At 39.3% G+C, this 24,327-nt stretch overlaps 1 protein-coding gene across 15 annotated transcripts in view; it reads right to left on the reverse strand.

The window, feature by feature from the left end:
- Positions 1-24,327, reverse strand: part of RALGAPA1 (Ral GTPase activating protein catalytic subunit alpha 1) — a 241,084-nt gene that overhangs the window by 202,068 nt on the left and 14,689 nt on the right. For all 15 annotated transcript variants that reach the window (XR_016280990.1, XR_016280989.1, XR_016280992.1 and 12 more), the window contains exons 2-7: positions 9,920-10,030; positions 8,560-8,609; positions 5,896-5,953; positions 4,295-4,338; positions 3,885-4,062; positions 590-705 (exon numbers count right to left, since the gene is read on the reverse strand). Coding sequence is in view for 11 of the 15 variants with exons in the window: in XM_089522122.1 (XP_089378248.1) it covers positions 590-705; positions 3,885-4,062; positions 4,295-4,338; positions 5,896-5,953; positions 8,560-8,609; positions 9,920-10,030 (557 nt within the window). In the remaining 4 variants the exon portion in view is untranslated. The remainder of the gene's footprint in view (positions 1-589; positions 706-3,884; positions 4,063-4,294; positions 4,339-5,895; positions 5,954-8,559; positions 8,610-9,919; positions 10,031-24,327) is intronic.

Consider the following 24,327-nt stretch of genomic DNA (forward strand, 5'->3'; position numbering starts at 1 on the left):
AGAAATGTTCTGTAAAAAGCCATGTTCATTAAAGCAAGGCTTAATTCAGTAATGTTTGGGACTTTCAAGAAATTTTAGATCCCTCTCTATGAAATTTAAGCAAACATTTTAAAAGATTTTCACCACTTCTAAATATTGTGGGTAGCACCAATCCAATCTCATGAAATACAAACTGCATGACTTCTTGCATTTTTACAAAATTCCTGCTGATAGGATTATTTGAGGATCTGTCTTTGCCCTGCACCAGAGGTGATTCCACTGAATAGAGTTCTCCAGCCCTGTGTGTAGCATTTTCAAAGCACTGGAGGAACTGATGAGGACATGACGAGAGAGGGAACTTCAGCCAACCAAGTTGCATGCACCTAAGACTGTATGCAACTCATTGTATTTAGTAACATAACTAGTTTTTTTCTTTGCCTAGATTTGCCTAAATATAAAAATAATTTTAAACAGATGACTTTCTTTGACAATAGAAAAAAACTCAACTGGAATTCAGGCTGGAATTAAATAAATATTATTTATTTCATAATAAAATTATATACTGTTTAGAAAATCAATTATCTCAGAAAATGAAGGCAAGAAAACATACCTGAATTACTATGTATTTCAAAAGTGCTTCTAAAAAATAGCTTGTTAGATCATCTTGTCCTTTATCTCCTGATTGTGGAGGGACAAGAGGAATAATTTCTTCTGCAGTCACTTGTGCTGTTTATAAAATAAGCATAAAGATTGCCATATCTCATATGTTTCATTAGGAAAGCATTAAAACACACTGTTACTATTAGTTAATGTGCATGATGACATAACTATCTTTACTCAGAATGTTTTATTCCCAGTGACCCCTAAACTACGCAGAGAAGAACGCTATAAGTAATCAGTTAACAATTAAACAAGACATTTATTTTTACCTTGTTCTCACTATAAAGCAGTCTGAATCACAAATATTTATAATACATTCCAATCCATTGCAAGCATGGAGGAATCGTCAGAGTTTAGTGAGCCCTATTTCTGCCCCACCCTCATTCTCTTCTTGGATGTTTCAAACTGCTGTTACAAACTGACAGCCAGGACTCTGTGCCTTGTAGCAATCCAACTGTTCAATAAGGTGCAAGTTCTCAAATTATTTCTGATCTGGACACCAGTGAAGTGATAGCCAGGGCATGGAGGTGGGCAGAATCATCACAAAAGACATACACATTAGCCTACAGAACAACTGGTGCAGTGCAATCTGTGAATACCCATGGAGGAGGTGAGTGAAAAAAAGTGTTATGAGAAATGCTATGAAAATTGTCTTCCGTGTGTGTGTGCGTGCGCGTGTGTGTTCCCTTACCATGGCTTGAATGTACTCTGACTGCAAGCAGCCATGAGGCTTATCCCACCTGGTCACGTAGCCAAGCTGCCATGGACCCAAAAGTGAGCATTGAAATAGAGATCGATCAGATAGTTTGGGAGCTGCAATAGGGAAGAATTCACAGTTCCAGAAGACCGGAACTGATTTACAACAGCTTATTTTCTGCACCCAAGCCAGAGAGGGCTAAGTTACAACTCTATTCCCCATCTTTGAAATCCTATCTTAGGCCCCATTCCCACTAGGCATATAAAGCAACGTATATATCTGAGAGTCTGGATTAGATCAAGTTTCTGAGTCGTATTCGAATCAGGTCCATCGTTCCCATTACAAAAGGGAGCAAACGGACTTGGTTTTTCTTGATTCATGTTCTTGTTCCCATTGATATTTCTCCGTTGTACGTGGGGGTTTTTTGTTCCCCGTTCCCATTGCCTTTTTGGAACTGTTTTTTTTTAAAAGCTGTCAATCAAGTGTTTAGGCGATTAGATGTCACAGTGACATCTAATCCCCCCTTCTTCTTATCCCCCCTTCATCTTCAAACCACCCCAATATGCAGCAGCTAGCCACCTCTTTTCTGTCTCAAAAAAGAAAGCAAGGCTGGATGCAGGAGCCACATTCAGGGTTTGGGGGTTGTTTTTTTCTCTCTCTCTCTCTCTTTTTCCTTTCCGCTCACAAAAAGTTTTTGCCAGCCTCCCTTTCTCCATATCCTTTCTCCTCTTTCCTTTCTTTTCTCCTCCCTCTCCAAAAAACTATTTAACTTTCTTTTTAAAAAAAAAAAAAAAAAGGTTTTACACACTCGATTATTATTATTATTATTATTTGCAAAGAGAGGGAGAGAAGGATGGCTCTGTGGGGAATTTGAAGAGAAAAAAAGTTGAGGGGTTGGATAGGTACATAAAGAGAGAGGGAGTTGTATTTCTTAGCATTCCTCCCTTTAATTTTTTTGGGGGGTGCTTAGACAGCCTAAGGCCCTTTTATTACAGTTGGGAGCCTCTTGGTTTTCCAAGGCAGAGGCGCCCACTTGCAACCCAATGGTGTTCCTCGCAAGCAAGAGCCTCAGGTCCAGCATTCCTGCTTCAGGAGGATTTGGGGGAAGGCATTTCCTTCGCATTAAGCCCGCAGAAAGCTGAGGAGAGCCTGAGTGAGGAGGCTCCTGGCCTCTATAGGTGTCCTCCCAAGCAGGGGGACCCTTTCTCTTCAAACCACCCCAATATGCAGAAGCCATCACCCCTTTTCTGTCTCAAAAAAGGAAACAAGGCTGGATGCAGGAGCCACATTCAGGGTTTTGGGGTTTCTCTCTCTCTCTCTCTCTCTTTTTCCTTTCCACTCACAAAAAGTTTTCGCCAGCCTCCCTTTCTCCATATTCCTTCTCCTCTTTCCTTTCTTTTTCCCTCCCTCTCCAAAAAAAAAAAAAAAAACCAGTTTAACTTTCTTCTTTTTAAAAATTTTTTGACACACCACCAGGAAAGGCTACGCGAATGGAGGAAAATGGCACCGGGAATGCCAGGAAAGAACAAAGCTGATGACACCCCCAGGACAGCCCCTTGAACATTGCTCCTCCCCCGATTCGGACATCCTTGACGTTCCCATCAATTTGCCACGGATCCGACACAGCAGCTGCAAAAAAAATCTCTGGAAAAGTGGTGTCAGGATAACCTGGGTTATCCACTGCTGATTCACATTTTAGCTAGAGGAATTGGTCAAATTTGGATCGAGTGCGGATTCAAATGAGAACGATTTTCCTTAAACAAGGATCAAATACGAGTTCAAATGAGAACGATGTTCCTGTAATCCGATTCTTCTTTCGATTTATAGCCCAGTGGGAATGGGGCCTTAGTAATCCTTTACCATGCAGATTTGGCCTTTGATGTATGATAGACAATCTTTGCCTGAAACTAGTTTTATGCTATAACAGATCCTAAATTTTCTTTGTTAGAAGAAGAAGGAAGGAGCTAGCTTGGAGCTTCAGGGTAACCTCATGTCTACTTGTATTTCAAACTGGTTTCAAATCATGCTGCCCTCCAAGAAGCAGCTGAGTTGTACATTCATCATGAGATCACATCTTTGGAACACCCATGTCTTTGGGTAATTATCCTCTTAAGTGAAGCCTGTCCTATCATTCCTTAGCTCGCATGTGTGTATGTCTGTGTGCTTGCGCATGTGTAAGAATGTGTGTGTGTATTTTTTCCTTTAATAAAATACAATTCAATTGATGAGTTCTGCCTGCATTCTTCTATTCCAGTAACCTCTGTATAAAAATGAGAAACAATTCCAGAAGGGTTGCTCATAGCAAAACCCATTAAATAACTGAGCTACATAAAATTCCCCCTAGAAGGAACCATTGTTACAAAAGGCTCACTAACTCCAGAACAATGCCTTTCATGGGTCAAAAGCACCTGCAAAACACTGCATTGGGCTCTCGATCACTATTCCCAACATTAAACATAAATGGGTTTACTCCTGAGTCAGTCAGTATGATTAGAATTGCACTGCTAATCAAAAATACATTGCATAAATATAACCATTATGTACTTACTTTCTTGAACATACAGTACAGGGTTTATGAGATTATCTAGAGTTCGAGGCCCATGCTCAGACTGTGGTGGTGGAAATCCAGGTATTAAACAGGAAAACATACAGAGCTGCTCTTTACTACAATTATTCTGAAGTGCTTGCAACCATAAGAGGAAGAGACGTACACCTTCACGACGAATCTTGAAAACAGAAGTGACAAAATATTTTAATCTTACGTTTATTAAGATAAAGTTTAATATTTCAGCAGTGGTACAAATTCAGTGCTAAAAACTCTCAAATAGTTCCCATCAATTCAATTAGTAAGTTTCCAAAATGTTGAATAAACTATCAAAATATATGACCCAATATTGCAAATGCTATCCACCTACCTCCCCTTCCCCTAAAATATTGGATTCCTAAAAGTTATCATACCTTTAAAGAATTCCCTGTATGAAGTAATTTCTTTAAAATTAAACCTGAAAAGAGAATGACACGTTCAGTATTTTTGCTTCTCATTAATATACAATGTGAGAGTTCTCGGTCAGACTTGATAGAGACTTCTTAACAAGTCCTTGGCAATCTCTATATTATTTTTGGTGAGCTTGATATCCTCTGGCAACAGACTCAATGCCAGAAGGGTGAAAAGATCACCACTCTGTCCACTTAATCAGGTAAGACTTCTCCTTATAAAAATAAAGTATTTGCACACACCACACTGCATTAGATAGTAGCTAAGTATTTCATCAAAAATCAAATCTTCAGTAGAAGACACTGTAGCACTGGCTGGATTTTGTGAGAATCCAAATTAAACTTACTTACTTATTTACTTTATTTATTTATTTATTTACTTCCCCACTTTTCTCCCTTAAGGGACCAAAGTGGCTTACATCATACATTAAAAGAGCCTGAAATAATTTTTTTAAAACAGTTAAAAATACATGAAAGCCTCTGTACAATAAGAAACAGCACACATGTTGAACTGCTCTAACCAGTCAAAAGCTGAAGGCCTGTTTAAATAAGGTCTTTGCTTGCTGTTGAAAAGAGAGGGGCCAATTCAGCCTCCCTTGGTATAGAGTTCCAAGCCTGGGGGTAATAATCAAGAAATCTCTCTCCTGGATTCTCACTAACTGTAATTGTGGTGGTGGGACCAAGAGAAAGCCATAATTCATGATTATAGCAAAAAGGTAATTGTCCATTTGAAACTTTAGTAAATTATGAAAGATTCTGATAAAAAAAAATATTTTAAATTAAATGTGTGTGTTCCACACATTAGTACTGTTAAATGGCTTCACACAATTGATGAGGTTATTGTGTAGAAGTCGTTTAACAGTACACTAATGCATGGAATATACATACAAAATCTTCCTTTATTTATATTGGTCTACACTTCTAAGAACTTCATGGGGCTTATTTTTGACTAGAGATATGTAAAATTATATTGTTAATCAACACTAAACAAAAATACTTTTGAGTAACATTCTAGTAAGCCATGAATGGCCAGCTTCTGCACTGCTGCTGTTTTTCAGCCAGTAGCCCACAAGCCACAAGTGCATTTTGCCACACAAGTTTGCCCTTTCCCACCACAACTGATTATGTTCTGTTCATTAGTTTGATAACAGTCATGGAATACAAGCAGTCAGCCAAAGTCACAAAATTAGAAATAAAATCTAAACATGAAGGCATGAAATCTCTCCAATCCCTGGATCATTCTGCCCTCCATTCTGCTTTAATCCCATGGCACCCCAAATTACAAAAACGGTAGTTCCTCATTCATAAAGCAGATTTTCCATTATCATTTTGCTAACAGTTAAGAATAATACCAAAATCTGTTGTCCTGTGGTGGCACATGCATGTGGCTGTGCTGCCATTGGGAACAATGGAATTTAATGGTGGCGTGGCTGCATGCATGTGCCGCCGTTGTGGACAACCCAGACTTGCCATCTGTGGATGCTTGACTCAGTGGATGTCAAGTCTGTAGATATCGAGGGCTGACTGTAATCAGTAAAAATGCTAATACTGTTGCTAATACATACCAATACTGTGAAACTGCCATCTTTGATGAATTCTTTCTGGAAGGAGTTGCAATATTTTCTGTGAAAGCAAAAATGAACAGACATACAGTGAAGTTATTAAAACAAAAGGATTGTTCACTGTCAGGTAACTTCTAATGAAAGACACAACATAATAAGGAATGAAAAAAGCATATATAATAATAATAATAGAATTTATTTATATACCGCCCAATCACTGGGAATCTGAGTGGTTTACAACAGAGGGAATAATAGACGGTTCACTGCCCTCAGGCTTACAATCTAATATAGTTTATAATATATATAATAATATACAGCGCGCCTGCGACATACACGGGCACGCCATACGCGGCCTTGAGCACACGCGCTCAAGCCGCGGGGCACACGCGGGGAGGAAGGGGTGGCGCGTCCCATTCAATTGAATGGGCGCGTGCGCCTGTTGCGCCCCGTGCGCTCCCGCGCCACTGCGCCGCCATGCACGAGCCCCATTGTTTCCAATGGGGCTCGAGCATAGGTGAAATTCGCCTTACGCGGTGGGATCTGGAACGGATCCCCCATGTAAGGCGAGGATGGACTGTATAGTTCTCCCTCCATATTCGCGGGGGTTAGGGGAATGAGACCCTCACAAATATGAAAAAATCGTGAATAACTCCACCCCCCACTTAGAAACAATTTAAAGGGAAGAGTGAGCAGGGGGGTGAGGGGCAGGGGAGCACTCCTTTTTTCTTACTTTCCTGTCCCTTTAATTGGCTCCCTGCCCCATTCCCTGGGCGGCCCAAGGAGATGATGGGGAAGATGTGCCTTGGCCCCTCCGAGATCTTTCTCCTCCCTGATCCTTCCCCTGGGCAGCCCAAGGAGAGGATCGGGGAGGAAAAGGCCAGAGGTGCCTTGTCCTCTCTGAGACCCTTGTCCTCCCTGATCCTTTCCCTGGGCAGCTTAAGGAGAGAATCAAGGAGGAGAAGGCAAGAGGTACCTTGGCCCCTCCAAGATGCTTCTCCTCCCCGATCCTCTCTTTGGGCTGCCCAGGGAGAGGGTCAGGGAGGAGAAGGGTTTTGTGGGGGGGAGGGCAAGGCACCTCTTGCCTTCTCTTCACTGATCGTCTCTCTGGGCAGCCCAAGAAGAAATCAGGCAGGGAAAGGGAGGAGGAATGCCCACATTAGCAGCCTTGACCTCGCGAATAATCAAAACTGTGAGTCTCAAGGCCATGAATATGGAGGGCTGACTGTAATCTGACAACATTAAAATATTAAGTGTTCCTAAACTGTACATGCCCCTTCTCCCCCCCCCCCCCCACACTTCTCCCATGGCTCCTGCTGGAGCAGCCAGTTTGTTAGTGTAATGATTAAATCCAATGTACTGTTCACGACAGGCTCATATTGATTGTCATTCCGCTTCATGGTGTGAACAATGAGTCAATGGTGCAGCTAACCACTTGTGTGTATGTGCAATCAATTTGCAGGAGGCAATAAAATAATTATGGGAGTCAGCAGCTCACCAGCCCATTCCCTGTCTCCACACCAGCATGCAGTCTGTACACTGGTGTAACAGTTTACATTTTCCAGCCAGAACTGGAGCAAACCAGGGGTTATTTTGCTCCAGCAAATATGTCTGAAGCATGGCTTTATCCCAGATTCCTCCCATGTTGGCCATGTGTAAGGTTTAAATAGGTAGGCTTCAAAACGGGGCAAAATCATGTTTTATTGTGCAGACAGACACTAAGTTTTCTTTCATAGAGTTATAAAAGTTTATAGAACTTAATTTGTTGAATTCAAAGATGTTAGAATGTTCAGCTGATGTTAGATTCCAAATAATGTTTTAAAATGCCACCTACATACAGCAGGTTGTAAGCAAGAAAAATTACATGTGCATTTTTCCATTTATTTAAACTCCAGCCATTAGCAGACAATGGTCTGAACATCAGAAAGAAATCACAATCTAGAGAAGTTAATGCCTGAAAGGAATGGGAGCTTTCCCACCTGACATCTGTGTGTATATTGCTCAGACAATTATAAAGAATGTTATTCTCTCATATTGCCTGGCATTTTGCTTTTCAAATTTTGGGGGAAATTCTATTAACAACTGTTTGCAATATGGAAGGGAATTAAACCATAGGATTTGTGAATATACCACTGGTGTATCTGAAAATCCATGTTACAAACAGTTAAAGCCACCTTCACAGTCCCCCCCCCCTTTTTGGCAAGCTAGTAATGACTGTTGGGAATACAGTCCATTCTTGCCATGGGCAGGGGATCCGTTCTGGACTCCCCGCATAAGGCAAAAAATGCAGGACCTCAAGTCCTGTGGGGTGCGCCCCCACATGCCACAAGCACACACACCCATTCATTCTATGGGGGCTTGCCATCCGCATGACTTTGAGTCTGTGTATGGCACAGGCATGCTGTATAATGTTTGGTACTTTGATCTAGGATTATCTTAATATTACTAAACTTCACATTACCAAACCTGGTAATATAAAGCAAGAGAATCAACTTAAACTATAAATCTGAGCTCTGTTGAAAATGTAGACATATTAGAAATTAATCCTTGGAGTTTCCAACTTACTTTTACAAGTTTGAACTAAGAGAACAAGAATATGTTCAAGACGATGAAGAGAATAAACAACTTACACTCTACTTGAATGAGAAATTGTTAAACTAAGAATCTTACCTCAAAAATAAAAAGTATTGCATCTAATTCTTCCCTCTGTGACTTGTGACCTAAATTTAGGAAATAAGATATGTTTACATAGTTATTTCATAATAAATATGGATTTGATTTGAAATATGTGTTCATTTCATTTCATGACTCAAAGGAAGAAATGTGACATAAGGCCCAAGTTAAGACCAGGTATTATCTGGCTCCTCCGCTTTCAAAGGTGATTCTGTTAATGACCATGCCACCTGCTGCCACAAAGGTAAAATAAAGACAATAAGGACTTCTCATTAGACTGACTAGGAAGTGCCATTTATATGTCCTTTGCAGAACTGTCCCCCATACTGACCATTCATTTTATAACAGGATGAAGTAAATGAAATATGGATTTTACTCCTCCTCCTTCTCCTCCTCGTCCTCTTCTTCTTCTTCCCTTCCTGACTATTATCTTCTGGATCCTATCTAATACACTGGAGTGAAGCAGACTGGCATCTTGGATCGGCCCCCAATTGGCCGGGGACTGTGGTGACCACACAGACCGGTCTGAAAGTGGTGCAGTCCCAAACAGGCAATCAGCAAGGACAGCTTTTTCCCCACTCCTTTTTCTGGAGGCTTCAGGCAGCCTTGGGTGGCCCCGGAGCAGTTTCCAGACAATCTGTGGGTATGTATTGTCTGTACATCCTATCCCTGAAGCATCCGGAAGCCACCCTTTTTGGCACATGCGTTTCAGGCCACTGTTAGCTATTATTTTAAATGGAATGCATTGATGGGGTATCACTATATAAACGTAATAAATGAAAAAAAATATTAAGATGCACTCTCAAGTGATGCATCTACAGACTGCAATTTCACTACTGGTTAATACATTTCAACAATATTATCTGCAGATCTATTTGAGATGACATTTGAAGACTAGCTGTCAGAATAAGTTCACCACATAGCCTGACTACTGTCTATCTTTCTTAACTATGTAATTTTTGCACCCAAATCTGGGTGACATGGCAATATTGTCAAACAAATATGCACCAAGTACAACTTTAAACTGGGCTGATGAAAAATTCAATCCAGTTTGGAAATTAGCTCAAACAAGACTATAACAGAGAACAAATAGAAATGATTCTCAAAATGAAAAATGTTTCACATTGACTATCACATCTACAAAATTTAGAAACTTTGTTTTTAAAAATAAGTTTATATCTGAATGTGTTAACAACTGCAAGTAAAGTATTTTAAAAATCCAAGGTTAAAAACATTTTTAAGGAAATTAGGACAATGCAAACCCAAAACCCTGATGCAATTCAAATAACATATACAAATAAAATAAAATAAAAATCCACTCCAAATCAAAAGTACAGGGTTGGTTTCTATTTCTTACCTTTCTGTTTGAGACCAATTTCAATAGTCACAAAATTTTCAAAGAACACATAATATATGTGTGAAAAATGTTGGTCAAAAAACTGCTTAAGATCTATAGACTCTGCATTCTCTGCAAAATAAAAAAAACAGATTATTATTTCAGTATTACATGACACTGCAACACATTTATTATTTAACATTGTTGAATAGTGAATATATAAATGACAATGACAGTTACAATGGGGTTTGGTTCCAGGACCCCCATCAATGCAACATCTGTGGATGCTCAAGTCCCTATTAAATAGAATGGTCTAGTAAAATGATGGTCCTGATATAAAATAGCAAAGCCAAAGTTTGCTTTTTGGATTTTGTGTGGGGAGTGGGTGGGTGGGGGGTATTTTCAAGGTGCGAAAGGTTGAATCCATGGATGAAGAATCTGTAATTACCGAGAGCAGACTGTATTGTAAAACAAACAATAAAAATGTCTAGGATTTCAGGTAATCACTTCTATAAATAATTACTACTATTATTTATTTTATTCATTTTAATAATAATAATAATAATAATAATAATAAATTTTATTTGTATACTGCTTTTCCACATATCAAAGCGGTTTACAGCCATAGAAAACCATTACAACCATAAAAAAACGTTACAAAACATCTCTAGATAAAAACCAATTATACAAAATTTAAAACACAGTCATACAGCAAGGTAAGGCAGGGAATCAATGGCATCAACATACACAACTTCATTTATCAGGGGGGAAGGCTTGACAAAAAAGGAAGGTTTTAAGCCTTTTTAAAAATGTTTCTAGGTGGGTCGTCAAACGGAGCTCCTCGGAAAGGCTATTCCAGATTCATGGGGCCATCACTGAAAAGGCCATCTGGGAAGTAACAACATATTTAGAAGGTGGAATTTCCAGCAAGTTCTTCCCGGTTGTTCTGAGTGTGCGGGGCGGATTATATGGGGAGATGCAGTCCCTCAAGTTACTCGGGCCCAAGCCATGTAGGGCTTTATAGCTAATTACCAACACCTTGTATTGCGCTTGGAAGCAAATAGGCAGCCAGTGAAGATTTTTTAAAATAGGTGTTATATGGTCAAACCTAGATGTACCGGTGACCAGTCTGGCTGCTATATTTTGTACTAACTGAAGCTTCCAGGCTTGGTACAAGGGTAGCCCCATGTAGAGCGCATTACAGAAATCTAGATGAAAGGTTACCAGAGCATGTACCACAGTTTCAAGATCCCTTTGGCCCAGGTAGAGTCACAGTTGGCGTATCAACCGAAATTGATAGCAAGCACTTCTGACCGTCGCATCTACTTGAGATGTCAACTGCAGAGATGAGTCCAGAAGTACTCCTAGACTGCGAACTTCGTCCTTCAGGGGAAGTGTGACCCCATTCAGGACAGGTGGATAAACTTCCTTCCCCAGGCCTGTGGAACCTATCACCAATACTTCCGTTTTCTTTGGATTCAAACTGAGTTTGTTTTCCCTCATCCAGCCCATTACCGACTCCAGGCAGGCATTCAGAGGGGAGACGCCATCCTTAGTCACTGCATCAGTCGAAGACACAGAGAAACATATTTGGGTGTCATTGGCATACTGATAACACCGCACCTCATGTCTTCGGATGATCTCTCCCAACAGTTTCATGTAAATGTTGAACAAAGTGGGGGACAAAATAGTTCCCTGAGGGACACCAGATGTGAGTTCCCTCTTAGAGGAGCAAGTGTCCCCCAACTGCACCATCTGGAATCTGCCCGAGAGGTAGGAAGAGAATCAATGGAGTGCAGTGCCCCCGATACCCAACTCCCTCAGGCGTTCCAGAAGGATACCATGGTCTATGGTATCAAAAGCCGCTGAGATGTCCAAAAGCACCAACCAGGTCACACATCCCCTGTCGATGCCCAGACGGAGATCACTGACTAAGGCGATCATGGCAGTCTCAACTCCGTATCCCGCTCTGAAGCCAGTTTGAAATGGGTCCAGATAATTGGTTTCATCCAAGACTGCTTGGAGTTGGAAGGCGACCGCTCTCTTGATCACCTTACCCAGAAATGGCAACAATGAGACTGGTCTGTAGTTATTCCTTGCCAGGGGGTCTAGGGAGGGATTTTTTTAGCAACGGTTTAACTGTCGCTAGCTTTAAACTTGATGGAAATTTTCCCTCCCTGAAGGATGCATTGATTATACGTTGTAACAACAATGTTACAGGATTCCCACCCTGGGCGGTCAGCCAAGAAGGACAGGGTTTGAGAGAGCATGTCGTCTTCCTAACACTTCCAAGAATCTTGTCCACTTCATCGGTATGTATTTATTCATTTATAATGAGACTGAAGGCAACTAATAACATTTTAAAATGAAACAGATTGATAACTACAAAAAAAATTCAAAAAGTGTATGTATATCTTATTATAAAAATCAATTAAACAACTTGTAACTTTAAAAACATTAAGATTCATTAAAAATATTCAAACCATAAAAACAGCCATACACAGTACACAGCCCCATTCACATTACGAAATACCCTGTAGTTCGGACTTGCACCGATTCTGCTCGGTGCATTGTTGTTGTTTGCCTTCAAGTCATTTCCAACCTATGGTGGCCTTATCATGAGGTTTTCTAGGCAAGATTTGTTTGGAAGAGGTTTGCTATTGCCTCTTGCCCGAGGTCACCCATGGGTTTCATGGCAGAGAGGGGAATTGAACCCTGATCTCCAGAGTTATAGTCCAACACTCAAACTATTATTATTATTATTATTATTATTATTATTATTAACCTTTATTTATAAAGCGCTGTAAATTTACACAGCGCTGTACATATAACCTTTTAGTTAGACGGTTCCCTGCCTGCAGGCTTACAATCTAAAAAGACACGACACAAAAGGAGAAGGGAGAGGTGGTGGGGAAGGGGATCAGGTCCAGCAGTTCTTCTCTACTTCCGAGGCCTGGACCAAGGCAGATGGAATGGAGGAAGGGCTTGGGTTCTTAATGGATGGTCAAAAGTAGAAGGGAATGACAGTAGGGAAGGGGGAAAGTTCAGCTCATCTGCACTCTCACATAGGCCTCTCTCCCCCTCAAGATGGTGGTCGGAAGGAGGGCTCTTCTTCTTTCAGGCAAGGCCTGTTGTTGCCGGCCTGCCTCTCTCCCCTTCAAGATGGTGGTCGGAAGGAGGCCTCTTTGTCGTTGCAGGCAAGGCCTGTTGTTGCTGGCCTGCCTCTCTCCCCTTCAAGATTCCACATTAACTCTAAGAGGAGATACAGTCCTTCCAATAGCCAGGACCCAAGTCATATAAATATTTATAGGCCATCACCAGTTCCCGGAAATAGCCAGTCAGTGGAGTTGTTGCAACAGGGAAGTTATGTGCTCCCTGTAGCTAGTCTCATTTAACAGTCTGGCTGCTACTCTTTGAACCACTGATGTTTCTGAGCACTTCTTCACTAGACTAGTCTGAAGGATAAGAAACTACAATAGCACCAATTTTAAATGAGTACTCAGTACATGAGAGGCTTAAATATCTAATCAATGTATTTTTTGCAGCACAACATTTAATTCTCATCTTCAGAAAATTATTACACATGGTTTCTATATTTATCTATGAATAGATGGTTAAAAGACCTGATGAGTGCTTCTTTCAATGAGAGTGAAACAAAGGAAGAGACAGGGTTTTTTATTGTGAGTGAAAGGGCATGAAGCAAAAATTGATACTTTGAAAGTAACAAAATGTAAAACAAAATGGCAGTGAATTAAATCAGAAGAGAATGTTGCAAACAATATGCAAATCAGAATAATGAAAGAAAGGTTCTGTATAAGTTTCTAGCTATCATCTACTAGCATACTTGGCATCCTTTTGAGGCCCATACAAAAATAACTAAATGACTAACTGTATAATTACCTCACAATAAATACAGGACTGAGATAAATCTGCATCCTCTTTGCCCTTTACAGTAGCAAATCTGTGCAACAGTTTTTTAGTATTTTATCAGGAGGGTAATATTATTTGATCTTTTTATCTTTCTTATCTTTCCGTCTGAGATTAATTTCACAGATTATTATTATTATTATTATTATTATTATTATTATTATTTCAAGTTTACTGGGTAGTGGAAGTAGTTTTTCTCTTTGTTTTGCTGCTGGAAGTAATGGTATTCCTCCTGGTGGCTGCCAAGAGGAATGCTGCTGCCAGCACTTGAAACATTTTCAAAACATTTTCATACAATCATAGAGTTGGAAGAGACCACAAGGGCCATCCAGTTCAACCACCTGCCATGCAGGAAGACACAATTAAAGCACCTCCGACAAATGGCACTCAACTTGTGTTTAAAAATCTCCAAAGAAGGAGCACCCACCACACCCCGAGGCAACATATTCCACTGTTGAACAGCTTTTACAAGCCATGGATGGTTGAATAAATTAAGATGCTACTACTAAATATTTGTTTATTTATGGCCTCTCATCCCATCTATGTACAATAAATAAAATATTAATTAGAATATTATCCATGTATAGAACAAAAGATAAAAGCATTAATTAAAAACATATTAAAACAATTTCTTTAAAAATAGTTAAAAACTGCACAACTGGTTTTAAGGCCCAAAGCCATGCAAAACCATATAACGTTTAGAACCACCAGAAGCTCAAGAAGGATGGAACTAGCCTGTCTCTTGGAAGCAATGTCCACAGCCAGAACACTGCTCAAAGTCTTGTCTCATGTCTTCATCAACCTAGTCTTACAAGGTAGTGGGACACTCCACAGGGCCTCCAGTAATGACCTCAGATTCTGTACAGACTCATATGGGAGGAGCCAGCCTTTCAGATGCTCCATCCCCAAGCAGTTTAGCACTTTGTAGGTCAAAATCAATCCTTTGAACTGAGTTCAGAAGCAAACTGGTAGCCCATGATGCAGCTGGTGTAAGACCAATGCCATACCGGTGGAGAGCCTGCATTGGAACATGCACCTCTGGCACACAGCTATGACATGCCTTCTGGTGCAAACTGTCAGCCAGGGCAAGGAAATTGTATAGCTGTCCTCCCAGAAGCAATGCTAGACCCAAAATTGGGGGGGGGGGGGGGGGGAATCTATTTTCCATGTTTTCTAAAAATATAAAACAGAATTATAAAAGATTTATACTATACTGAATTTCTGAGCATTGCAAAATTCTGAGAAGCATGAAATTAGGAGAAGTATGCTCTAACTAGTTAGAATTTAAAGTTTGTAAAGTTAGATTTTAAAGTTAGGATTGTATTAATATTCTATTCTGTGATATCTTTATTTTTAATTTATGTAGAGCATTATTACCCAAATCTTTGGCCAAAAAACCTCCTAGAATAGTTTATGGAGATGAATAAATTGGTATTAGAGAGCTAGCATGGTGTAGTGGTTCTAGCATTTGACTACCACTCTGAAGGTCATGGTTCAGATCTCCAGCTAGTCATGTAAACCCACTGGATGACCCTGGGTAAGTAACACAACCTCAGCCTCACAGGAAGGCAATGGCAAACTCCTTTTAACAAATCTTGCCAAGAAGACCCCATCATAGGGTTATTTCAGAGTTGCTGTAAGTGTGAAATGACTTGAAGGCATATAACAAGAAATTACTAGTCCCTTCCCCAGTCTTACAATGAAAGAACAAACCAAACAAGGAGAAGGGGATGGCAAAGGAAGACAGTAACTCAGGAGTTTATCGCACGTGAGGAATTGCGTTCGAAATGACTTCCCATTGCCCAAAAATAGCTTGCCATTGCCCGAAATTGCATGTGGTAGTCTATCATGCAATAATGTGAAACCCCGTGATTGCATTCAGATTGACTTCCCATTGCCCGAAATTGCATGTAGTAGTTTATCACGCAATAACGTTAAACCCCATGATTGCGTTCAGATTGCCACTGGATTAAACTTCCAATTTCCCTTGTCTGATAAACTCCTCAGGCTCAGCATGTATCCACACTGGAGAAACAAAGGAGTTTGACACCACTTTAACTGTCACAACTCAATGCTATGGAATTCTGGGATTTGTAGTTTTATTAACTATTTAACTTTCCATGTCAAAGAGCTCTAGTGTCCCATTAAACTACAAATCCCAGAATTCCATAGCATTGAGCATGGCAGTTAAAGTGATATCAGAGTGCTTTCTTTCTTCAGTGTGAGAGCAGCCTCAGATACTATGTAAACTTATAGTTCTTACAATAACCATCCAAGCTAGAAACAGTTTAAAAATTTCCTTCACCCAATTTTCAATGGCACATAACCACTATTAAGTCCAGCTAGAAGGATGCGCTATAAGAGAGGTGGGAATCTTGTTTCTCTCAAGATGCTGAACTGCAACTCCCAGTACTGCTTACCATTGCCTATGCTGGATAGGGCAGTTGGTTACTGCAATTCAACAACATCTAATTGGTGCAATTTCCACTCCTGGTGGGGTGGGAACTGCAGAGCCCACACTTTCTCCCTATCTTTACAGGAAAGAAGGGGAAACATCTGAGCACTGCAAAGTCCATATTCAAAATGATGATGCAAACAGTCAACAGAAAGCAGAGGACAGGAGATTTATGTTGTCCACTGGCAACAGAGAGAACAGATGCAAACTATTTTCTATTCATCATCCAAAAATTATGTAGTATACTCCTTAAACAAGACACTAGCTGCTTGCCTTTCCCAAACTAACTTAAATTTATCATACTAATCGAAGAAAGATAATACCTTTGCATATCTATTTATTTACATTTTATCTGTTTCATCTGATCTTCTAAATACTGAAAGGGCTAAGTTTGCAAATCACTCATGGCACAAAATAAGAATAAATTAAGAAGACATATTTTAACTTTTTCATGCTTCATAAGAGTAATAAACAATACAGAAAGAAAGTACTTTTACTTATGTGTCATCTTTGGCTAATTTAGAAAAATCCAATTTTTGTATACACAAAAATACAAAGAATGAAAAGATGAAAATAATACAGATCCATAAATATCACAATGCACTACATATTGTTCAAAGACTAGAACTGGAACATCAGGGGCCTCACTGGGCAGATAAAAATATAACACACATTTTTATATAGGAGGCCACTCCTCCTTCTGGCCATATGGTACTGGAAACAAAGTACTTTAAAGTTCAGGAAATTTAAATTTCATTAGTAAAACAAAAAGGTTTGTTCCTATGAGATCCAGGATACATACTGGTGTGAAAGACCATGAGATGCTTTAGGCAAATCTTTAATAAGTCTATGGCATAGCTCTAGATAATACAAGGCAGGTACAGCATCTTGTATTTGTACCTGGAAGACTGCTCAATTTAAAATCAAACAATTTACAATACAAGACAACACAAGATATATACAGTGACCATTAACAACAGTGGTAAAGAATTGTTTAAAAAAGGGCAAAGCTAGGAAGCTTGTTCTACATTAAATTAAGAATTCTAGTGGATGAGAAATCCCTGGTCACTGGCCTTAAAACCAATCCAACCAACCAAAAATAAACAACTCACTCCCTGTTTCTTTTTATGCTGCAAGAGACTAACACACATCTTTCAAAACTACTAGAATGGAAACCACCAGAGTGCTCATGTAAATGCGAGCATCAAGACATCATTCCTAAGTGACTAAAGGTGAAAAATTTACTACAGGCAACATATACAAATTACAGTACAGTGACAAGTTATACAACATCCTCTCCAGGAACCTATTTAATCATCTCATGAGTATCCTATACTGTATCTTCTCTTTACTTATGGGAAGACCAAAAAGAAAATCTCAGATCTGGAACCACACATACAAAGCCAACAGACCTCTGCACAACAGAACGCTAGACAGAATTTCTCCAGAAAGAAATACCAGTTTGCTTCTCTAAAGATACTTTTTGCTTCTCTAAAGAAAAGGGGGAGGGGGAAAACCTGTCTCTGCTCCACAGCACAAAGACCACCAACCTGGACAATAATATTGTAAACATTTCCAGCCACTCACTCAGCCAGGCAGAGGAGTCTGTCCTTTTACGTGGCCTATCCCTTCTCCTTCAACTTCCATTCTCTCATTAACCTGAGCCTGGAAAAATCCACACAACAAGTTCAATTTCTTGACACCGCTATGGAACTGTACAATGGACTTCCAATGGACAAATCTGCTCTATCAAAAACCCACAGATCACTCCACATACTGTACATGCCTCCAGTTTCCACTCAGGACACACTACCAAATCTATTGTTTATAGCGAAGCCCTCTGATACAACTGCATCTGCTCAGACGTACAAGACAAAAGACTCAAAACATTGGATTTACAATAGGCATTTCTCCAACTACAACACCCACTTATGGCGCTGAAGTAACACAAAGATTAATAGCCAGCAACCAAGTATTACAAAACAGACCAAACACACTAAATGGTCCAAAACAGACAGGCAGGAAAACATGGCTTTTGGTCGCTGTGGGGGTGTTTCGATGACGCGGTCAGAAGGCGTGCAAGGAGAGTGCCCAGCCACAAAAAGCCGTCTGGAAAAGGAGCAGAGAAGGTTTGCTCTTTGCTGGTGTCCTGTTTGGGACTAAGACAGCAGCCTGGATTGGGATAGTGACTGTGCTGTCATTGCAGTCCTGTGCTGATCCATCTGCATGACCCCAATGACAGAACACTCCAGTGGTCACCCACAGTCTTCAGCTGAGACTACTCAAACACATCATCAGAAAACTGCAACCTATTCCTGAAAATAGTGCACCTTCTCACAAGCTCTAAAAGGCAGACCTTTATTGGCCTACAGACAGCCTCCAAATCTAAGCAAATTTCAGTCAACACTGAGGGGTAAAAAACAAACAAACCCAAAAACCCTTGCCATTTTTCTTTTTTGTTGCACGATTCTATCTATTCCTGAAGTAGATACTTTTAGAAAACAATTAGGCTATACAAAAAATCAGTTATGAATACTAGAACACATGTCATTAGGAAGTAATACATCCATAGTTATCTTGGGTGGTTTATGGTTGTTAACTAGAGATAACACGTTGTGTTTAGACTATCAGTAACAAATCAGGACTTCTGAATGCTGACCAGCAAGTGATGTTTTAATAAAAATGCCATATTGTTTTGTTACATTTATAACTTGCTCTTGCTCCTCACCACCCACAACAACCCTGTTAAGTAGGCTTAAGAGGTCACGTAAATGGCCCAAGATCATTCTGTGAGTTTTGTGACTTAAACCTGGATCTCATAAGTCCCACTTCAACTGTCTAACTACTACATCACATAAAGTCCATTTTTATTTTTCCAAACATTCTAAAGACCTCTTGGTTCTAGAAGAGGAGAAAACTTAAAAATAAAACTATAGCATGGGATGACACAAGATATTATATGATAACCCTCAAAAATTAGATACCAAGGGATAGCAACGTAAGAGATATTACCCTATTAGTAATAACCCATCTCCAGTATTTAAGAATGTCTGTACTGCTCATTTACAACACTATTCCATTTAAAATCCAACATTTTAAATATTTAAGCTAAGATTTGCATGTTATAGCTTCTTAGTCTGAAAGTTCACTTATATTTTTACAAATCTGTCACGGCTCTAAAAGTAAACTCACACGCCTTGCTCTCAGTCCCACCACTATGGCTGATCAAGAACAGAGACACAATGAACACGTCCTTCTCAGAGGTGCCCCATGCTTGTTCATTTCTCTCCCCAGCCTTTCTTTTATTTCTCTTAAGTCAGGAGGGGATAAGAGCAGGTATTGGGGTCTTGCATAGGCTTCACAAGGGACCATGATGGCTGGCTGTAAATTAATTTGTTTTTAACATTTTTATTGTAAATGACGCTTTAAAAACTTGCACTAAATGGCAGGGTAGAAATATTTTTATTTAATTAATTAATTAATTTAAAAATAGTCTGTATAAAGGAGACATAAATGACAAGGAAGGAACTCAAGGACCATAAACAATACAAAGGATAGGTCTGGCCTTCAAAGCTGAAGAAATGTTGTGTTAAGGAGCTGTTAACAAGATTCCACAGTGTATTTGGCAAGAACTTTTGTTTATCCTAACAATCCAGAGGCATATGTAGATATTAATAGCGGTTTTCCAAAACCTTTCCCATTGCCACACAGTGAGGGATGCACTTCAACCTAGCCCCCCACATCTTTAGGTTCAGTAGCTTATTTTTAAAAAATGAAAACTACTGTCGGAATCCAGTTTGATACTATTTTAATTGCCATGGTTCCATGCTATGGAATTCTGGGATTTGTTGTTTTGTGAGATATTTAGCCTTTTCTGTCAGAGAGGTCTGGTGCCACATCAAACTACATAACCCTGAATAAGAATAAGGAGGGCAGTGCTCTTCCTGAAAACATATCTAATGTCAAGGCTTTTTAGTCTTCTTCTTTCAAAGGCGAAGAACTAATGTTTCTAATAGCCAGTAGGCTACCATTTAAGTCTTATTTTGATATATAGGTTGAATCTCCATTATACAGAATTCCAAAATATTGTAAAAACCAATCCCCCCCCCCCCCTTTGGTGGATGAGATAGTGACAGCTTTGTTTTGGCATGGTTCATCACAAACTTTGTTTTATGCACAAAATTATTTAAAATATTGTATAAACTTACCTTCAGGCTACGTATATAAGGCTTATATGAAACATAAATAAATTTTACATTTAGATTTGTGTCCCATCTCCAAGATATCACATGTATATGCAAATATAGTGGGCCCTTGGTATCCACTGGGGTTTGATTCCAGGACCCCCAGTGGATAACAAAATCCGTGTCCCAAAATTTAAGTCCCATTAAATACAATGGCATTACATTAAATAACACAATCAAGGTTTTTTTCAAACTGTGGATGCTAGAATCCATGGATAAAAAATCCATGGATATGGAGGACTGACTGTACAGCATTCCAAAATAAATAAATAAATAAATAAATAAATAAATAAATAAATAAATAAATAAATCTGAAATCCAAAATAAGTCTAGTCCCAAGTATGTGGATAATGGGGACTCAACCTGTCCTTGGGTGAGAGATTTTACAAGTTTTAAGAGAAAGAGAAGTGGATAACTGATGGGCTGCTAATTTTAAACTATTACAGTAACTCTACTTATTCAAAAACATGGGTTAACCATGAACAGCTTTTATACCTATGTTAATTACTACAGCAAATTTGTTAAGCGATAATGTGGGGAATTTTTTTTTTTAAAAAATGAGGATAATAATGAATCAGGGTAACTTTTAACTGTATTGGGCAGATTATCTATAGAACAGTTCCCTTTGGCTTTTATCTAGGAAACCAGAGTGCATTTTAAATGAAATTGCTGCTGATGTCTGCTTGTGTTCCTTGAAGATGTCTACAATTTATAGCAATAACCATTAGAAGAAGATGTGCTCCATGGTGAATTTGCTTCTGGCTGCTATCACCTCTTTTCAAGACTTGTTAAAAATAAAACCATAATGAAATAAGGAGGTTAAGCTGTTTCTCTACAAAGCTTGGTTTTTGTCTTTCTGGAATATTGGACAATATTTGAACACAGTCAAACAATAAGTATCTACTTTCACCAGCAAGCAAAAACTTTTATTTTAAAGTAGACCTTTAACACAAAATTGTGCCCAGAGAAGCTTGTTATTCAGTACTTGCTTTGCTGTGTTTTTAATGATTTTATAATTTTCCCTTAGTATTTTTAAGAATTTTATATTTTTGAACTGTCATATTAATGTGGCGTTTTAACTGTGTTTTAAAATCATATTGTTGTTACGGTTTTAAAATATCTTTTGGGAGCTGCCTTGTGTCCAATTTGGAGAAAGGAAGCATAAAATAAAATAAATAATACAATAAATAAGTAGTCCACTGAAAATATCTGACTGATCAACTGACCAGTATTCCAACTCTTCAGATGAACATGACAACAAAGTCTCACTTTTGTCAGCACAAGCTAGTGTAATGCAGCATGACATTTAAGCAATTCAAAGTTTTATTCAGGGTATGTGAATACAACTTTGAGCTAACTAAGGGCCTGTACAGACAGGCCAAAATAAAGCTGCTTTGAGTCACTTTGGAGGTATGCTGTTTAAATGAAACACACATCTTAAGAGGCCAGATGCTGTGCCAAAGCTGTGCTCTGGTCCTTAAGATGGGAGTGTGGCTTTGGAGTGGTTTCCAACCTCTTAGGACGCAGGCATCATTTAAACAGCATACCTCCAAAGTGACTCAAAGCAGCTTTATTTTGGCCTGTCTGTATAGGCTCTAAATATCATGTTGCATTATTCTAGCTTCTGCTGACAAAAGTGAGACTTTGTTGTCATGTTCATTTGAAGAGTTGGAATTACTGGTCAGCTGATCATATATTTTCAGTGGACTACTTATCTATTGTATATATTTATTTTATTTTATGTTTTTTTTCTCCACCCAATTAACAAGCTATACCAGTGTCAGCTACCCTTGCTACTCCTACAGTGAGAAGCAAAGTTTGTGAAGGAGCTTGCTATACAGTGGGCTTTTGATATCCACTGGGGTTTGGTTCCAGGACCTCCTGGATCCATGGATGCTCAATTCCCATTATATACAGTGACTATAAGTCCAATTATAGAGAGAGTAACATTTTACTATAAATAGTAAAATTGTGTCCCTTACATGAAATAGCAAAATCATACAATCATAGAGTTGGAAGAAACCACAAAGGTCATCCAGTCCAACCACCTGCCATGCAGGAAGACACAATTAAAGCACCTCTGACAAATGGCCACTCAACCTTTGTTTAAAAATCTCCAAAGAAGGAGCACCCACCACACCCTGAGGCAACGTATTCCACTGTTGAACAGCTCTTACAAACCATGAATGGTTGAATCTGTGGATATGGAGGGCTGACTGTACTCGGAAAGTTATTCAAATGTGTAGAAGCATGGGACTCCCCTGCAACAGGGAGCTCTTTGTAATCAGGGTTCTTCATCAAAGGACAATTCTCCCTGTCACATATTAATCACATGAGGAGGAGAAATTAAATAGAGCTAAACCTGTCATTTTCCATTTTTGCCAAGTAACGAGCCATACTGCAAAGTCACTCTGTGTTTACATTAGTCTCATATATTAATAACTATCCAGGGAATACAGCTGTGTGCCTATACTTGTCTAGCGGCAAGTGAAACAGCAGACACACATTTGCTACTATGCACTCTCTCTTTCTCCCAGTATCTGCATTCCAGACGTTCGTCGATTTATGGCAACACTATTAATTTTGTCATTTTCTTAGGCAAGGAATACTCAGAGTTGGGGCTGCCAGTTCCTTCCTTGGAAATATAGCTTACACCACCTGGTATTTGCTGGCGATCTCCCATCCAAGTACTAACCAGGATCGATGTCTTTAGGGTATTTAGTCCTATGCTTTCTATCTATGCTTTATCATGTCAATTGAAAAAAGTAGGGGAAAGGCAGACTGCAATTTACTGCTGCAAAAATAATCTAGCAGATTACTACCATTTGCTATCACTGCTGACTGGTAGGAGTTTTGATAACTATAAAAACAGTCTGCCTGTATAACAAGGTGAAGCAAACCCGAAATAAGATTCAGACGATGTTTTCCAGAAACTGACTGGTATAGTTGGCGTCACTCCTCTGGCATGTATGGCAACACGCCCATTATTATTCTTTGATGAAGCGGCTTCAGAATTTGGTAAACAGGAAAATGAAGCTCTTAATAAAGACTGAAGTGTTTTAGCGTTCCAAGCAGGTTGTGGCAACAACCAGAGGCCTTCATTTATTTCAATATGTTAGGAGGCATTAGAAACATGTTCTAGGAATATATTTTAAGACTTTAAAAATATGTGCATGCTTTTTGCCCTTCCTTAGTTGTACGCTTTATCTAAAATGTGCCTTCACCAGCAGGCAAAAGGACAATTAACAGTAAAGCAAGGGTGGATTTAAAGTCATTTGTCTATCACAAAAGAGTGCACATCAAAATCAAACCTAAGAGAATGTTCCTAACAGATGCACCCAAATAACACAGGACATCAATTTCTCAGTTATCTAGAGAGAAGCAGCAACTGCTCCCCATGACCAACTGTAGAGAAAACTGCTTCTGAAAAGGAAAGAGGCAAATACTAAACTGTTATTGCACTACTATATGTTTGTCTGATTATCACATGCCTGCTCTCTGTACAGTGTACAGATACAATGTTTATTACTGGAAAACAAACATGCCTCACTTAACAAAGCTTCTGACTGTGAATTTCCTTTTTACAATGGATTTTAGGTCCCTTTAGCCTGCTTTCTTCACTCATCCTCTGTGTAGCTGAATATTTTTTAGCAGCAACAGAATTATGAGGATGGTGAAAGACATCTGGAGAAATACAGACTTTTGGAGTGCATTGTGTGCAGTAAACAATGAAATAAACAAAGCCTGAGCTGGGACTTTTCTACTGTAACTGAATCTACAGCATTTGTCTACCATTGGCAAGG

Source organism: Sceloporus occidentalis, unplaced genomic scaffold, assembly GCF_023333645.1.
Source record: "Sceloporus occidentalis isolate IW3139 unplaced genomic scaffold, rSceOcc1.0.p SCAF_4, whole genome shotgun sequence".
In the NCBI taxonomy this organism is placed as follows: Eukaryota; Metazoa; Chordata; class Lepidosauria; order Squamata; family Phrynosomatidae; genus Sceloporus; species Sceloporus occidentalis.